Raw genomic sequence first — 3,723 nt, 5'->3', positions numbered from 1 at the left:
CCTGTGTGGCCACAACTCCGTCTACATGTTAAGACTAACACTCACACATTATTTACTGCAGCTCTCTGCCTCTGAGGACTGAGGTGTTGATTCCTCTCTTCCCTCGTGGACTTCCCTCCTTCGTTACACTCTCCCTTCAGGCTGGGGTTACACGGTGTCATGCAGGTTAGCTCTCTCTCTCTCTCTCTCTCTCTCTGGGGGGTTCCGCCTGGAGGCAAACCTGAGGAGTAAAAGAAAGAAAGAGAGAGAGAGAGATACTCGGGATAGGTTTATTGTGATTAGAAGAGAGGGAATGAGAGAGGGACCCGGAGAATGAGAAGAGTGAGTTCAGGCAGGGTTCTGTGGGTGGGGGTGTGAGGAGTGGGGGAGGAGAGGAGGGGGAGGGGTGGAGTCGGGGGCTCTGCTATTTGTAGATCCTTGTGATGGATGACTGGTGTGTGTGTGTGTGTGTGTGTCTAAAGGAGAGAGAGACTGTTTTTTTTCTTTCTGCTCTTTCCCTATTCCCCCTCTCTTCAGGCGAGCAGAGCAGAGCGCGGCTGAGTGACTGAGAGGACACAGAGAGACGCAGACCAGAGCGCAGCTGAGTGACTGAGAGGACACAGAGAGACGCAGACGTGTGCAGACCAGAGCGCAGCAACTCCACAAAGACCAGAGACGAGGAGAGTTTGCAAAGGAGATAATAAGATAGGCTTTTTTTTTTAGTTCCTCATCAGAACTGATAAACAGTAGTGGATATCAAAGCTTGAGCAAAAAGACATCTAGAAGAACAAAAAAAGGACTTCCCAGCTAAGAAGAAAATAATAGCACGTTCATTTTTAAATGTATTTTTTCCCCTATACCCACCACAAATTGACAGTGATTTAAGGGACTTGTGGGGTGTAGCAGGACTCTATACCCACCACAAATCGACAGTGATTGAAGGGACTTGCGCGGTGTAGCAGGACTCTTGTTTTTTGGACATTAAGAAGAAGGTGGACACAGAGTAGGTTTAGGCTGCAGTGGTGCTGATCATGCCCGTTAGAGGAAGCTGCTGTGGGGCAGGCATGGGCAGGCTGGCCGTGCTGCCCCTCTGGATGTGGGCGCTGGTCCTCGCTGCCCTGCTCATGGGCTATGCCAGCGCCTGCCCAGCGCTGTGTACCTGCAGTGGCACCACAGTGGACTGCCATGGCCTGGGGATCAAAACCATGCCAAGGAATATACCCCGCAACACCGAAAGACTGTGAGTACCCTAACCCTAACCCCGCAACACCGAAAGACTAGAGTACTGCTTCTGTGTGTGAGAAAGTGACTGTCTGCTAAGCTTCTCTGTCTGTATGCCTGTTTGCCCGTCTATTTGTTTCTGCTAGATTGTAGTGGCAGACTTTGATGAGACTGAGAGAGAACAATAGCAATGCCTGTAAAGCTGGATGTGTCTGTCAGTCAGTCAGTCAGTCAGAGAGACAGACACAGACAGTCAGACAGACAGACAGACAGACAGACAGACAGACAGACAGACAGACTCAGACAGACAGTCAGTCAGTCAGTCAGTCAGTCAGTCAGAGAGACAGACACAGACAGACAGTCAGTCAGTCAGTCAGACAGACAGACACAGACAGACAGTCAGTCAGTCAGTCAGTCAGTCAGACAGACAGACAGACAGACAGACAGACAGACAGTCAGACAGACAGACAGTCAGTCAGTCAGTCAGTGGCGTTCCAGTCAGGTATAAATAGGCATGAGGGACTGGAAAGAGCAGGAGCAGATGTGTGCCTTTCACATGTGGGCATCATTTACATACCTGACAGTTTGTGTGTGTTTGCCTGCATGCGTTTGTGAAGACGTGTGTTTGAATGCCGAGAGCAATTGGATGGACTCAAAATTGTGCCTCACATTTGCAATGCAAGATAGATGTAGATTTGGAGTGTAAAATTTCAATTTTCAGTCTTTTTAAATCTTAAAACAATTCAGAAATCAGATTTGATGCCTGGTTTTTTAACTCTAATCACGACAGTTAGAGTAGATCCTGTTGTATTTGGGGGTACCTTTCCTCCACTGATATCAAGAGTCCTGTCTGTGTACCACTGTTTGCCCCCCCCCACTCTCTCTTTCACTCTCCTACTTCTGCCCCCTCCAACCCCCCCCCCCATCTCATACCCATGAATACTCACTCCCCAAATTGTTAAACCATGTAGAAAATTAAGCAAATCTGCTCCTTAAGTGAGTCTTGCCGCACGAGGAGGATCTGCGTAGCTGTCTTGTCAAAGGGAGGGAGGATGAGAGAGAGGTGAGAGGCTGACGTCTGCTCGCAGGCGTGGAGTTTCTCCCCTCTCTTCTCTGACGTTCTTCTGAAATATTCATCTGTAAATCAGAAGCGAGGAGTGCGAGGGGGAAAATAGATTGTTCTATTTCAGCTTTTAGAATATCAGTGGTGAATAAAACATGTGGTGGGAAGGAACGGAGGAGAGAGAGCCTCTCTAGTCGGAGGAGGAGGCGGCGGCGGCGCTGGCATAGCGGCCCTGCTTGACTGCATATTTTATGCGTTTCATATTTAATTTCTAAGAACACCTTTTTTTTTTTCTTCTTTTCCTGGCGCTCGGCATGTTTCCGGGTTTGCTTCTCTATGTGCGCACGCTGCCTGGTTCACACGGGAGCAGGAGAGGAAACATGCTCATTTAGTGGTTTCCTTTGACATGAATGGCCATTCAGGCTGCAGATATCCCCCTGCCCCTCCACTCAACAGCATGTCTGTGTTCAAAGTTGTTTGTGCATTCATAGGTCAGGCTGCACAGAGCGGAGGGGCTTTTCTAGGTGCTGTAGCCTCTCTCTCTGTGTGTGTGTGTGTTTTCAAGCTCATCCAGGAGGACCGTGCATTTTAAACGTTATTGCGCGTAAAGGTCGCGTGTAATTTATTCCCGGGTCATTGGTTGTCTTTGTGTGTGTGTGGCGGTGCGTGGACTAGCTGTGTGTGTGTGTGTGGCGGTGCGTGGACTAGCTGTGTGTGTAGGTCATGTAGAAGATAGTTGGTCTCCATGGAGAGGTAACTTAACAATGGCGACTATCCCCGTTCTCCTTTTATATAGGGTGATTCATCAAGGTGATTGCGCAAGTCAGCCCTCTCCCCACCCTGCCCTGTGTGTGTGTGTGTGTGTGTGTGTGTGTGTGTTTATGCGAGTGAAGGTGCACTGCACACAGCCACTGCTGCTGGGGGTCACCGATGAGTAATCGCCAATCAAATTTTTATGGAGTTGTCCCAGAGGTTGCAGACCCCTCGACTTAAGGATAAAATGTTACGCCAGCCGTTTTGTCAGCAGAAATTAATTTAAATGACTGTGATTTCAAGAGTGTAACCTTACCCCGAAGGTACTTGCTTTTATGGAGGGAGGAGGGGAGAAGGGGGAGAGCGAGAGCGAGAGCTGCGAAGGAGAGCGGGCGAGAGAGAGAGAAGAGCGATGAATGCAAAGTCAGAAGCCGTTAGCATTAGTAGGCTAATTGATCTTGTTGCACTTCTCCTTGCTGGTCCCTGTATATGGATATATGTGTGGATAAGTACGTGTGTGTTTGCACTTATGTGTGTGATGGTTTTGAGGATAGTGTGCGTGTGTTAAGGAAGGAGGGGGTTGGTTTTAGGAGAATGTGTGTGTGTGTGTGTGTGTGTGTGTGTGTGTGTGTGTGTGTGTGTGTGTGTGTGTGTGTGTGTGTGTGTGTGTGTGTCGGGGGGAGGTGTTGAGACAGACAGCAGAATTC

At 49.0% G+C, this 3,723-nt stretch overlaps 1 protein-coding gene across 1 annotated transcript in view; it reads left to right on the top strand.

The window, feature by feature from the left end:
• Window positions 1-1,010: 1,010 nt before the first annotated feature.
• The window catches only part of slit1a (slit homolog 1a), a gene marked incomplete at both ends in the record, with an annotated part of 144,097 nt that continues 141,384 nt past the window's right edge, over window positions 1,011-3,723 (top strand). The window contains one exon of the mRNA XM_083658236.1: window positions 1,011-1,219. Within this exon, the coding sequence (XP_083514362.1) occupies window positions 1,011-1,219 (209 nt within the window). The remainder of the gene's footprint in view (window positions 1,220-3,723) is intronic.

The sequence above is a fragment of the Poromitra crassiceps genome, assembly GCF_964638095.1.
Source record: "Poromitra crassiceps genome assembly, chromosome: 22".
Classification (NCBI taxonomy): domain Eukaryota; kingdom Metazoa; phylum Chordata; class Actinopteri; order Beryciformes; family Melamphaidae; genus Poromitra; species Poromitra crassiceps.
This window is presented reverse-complemented; position numbering and strand designations above follow the sequence as displayed.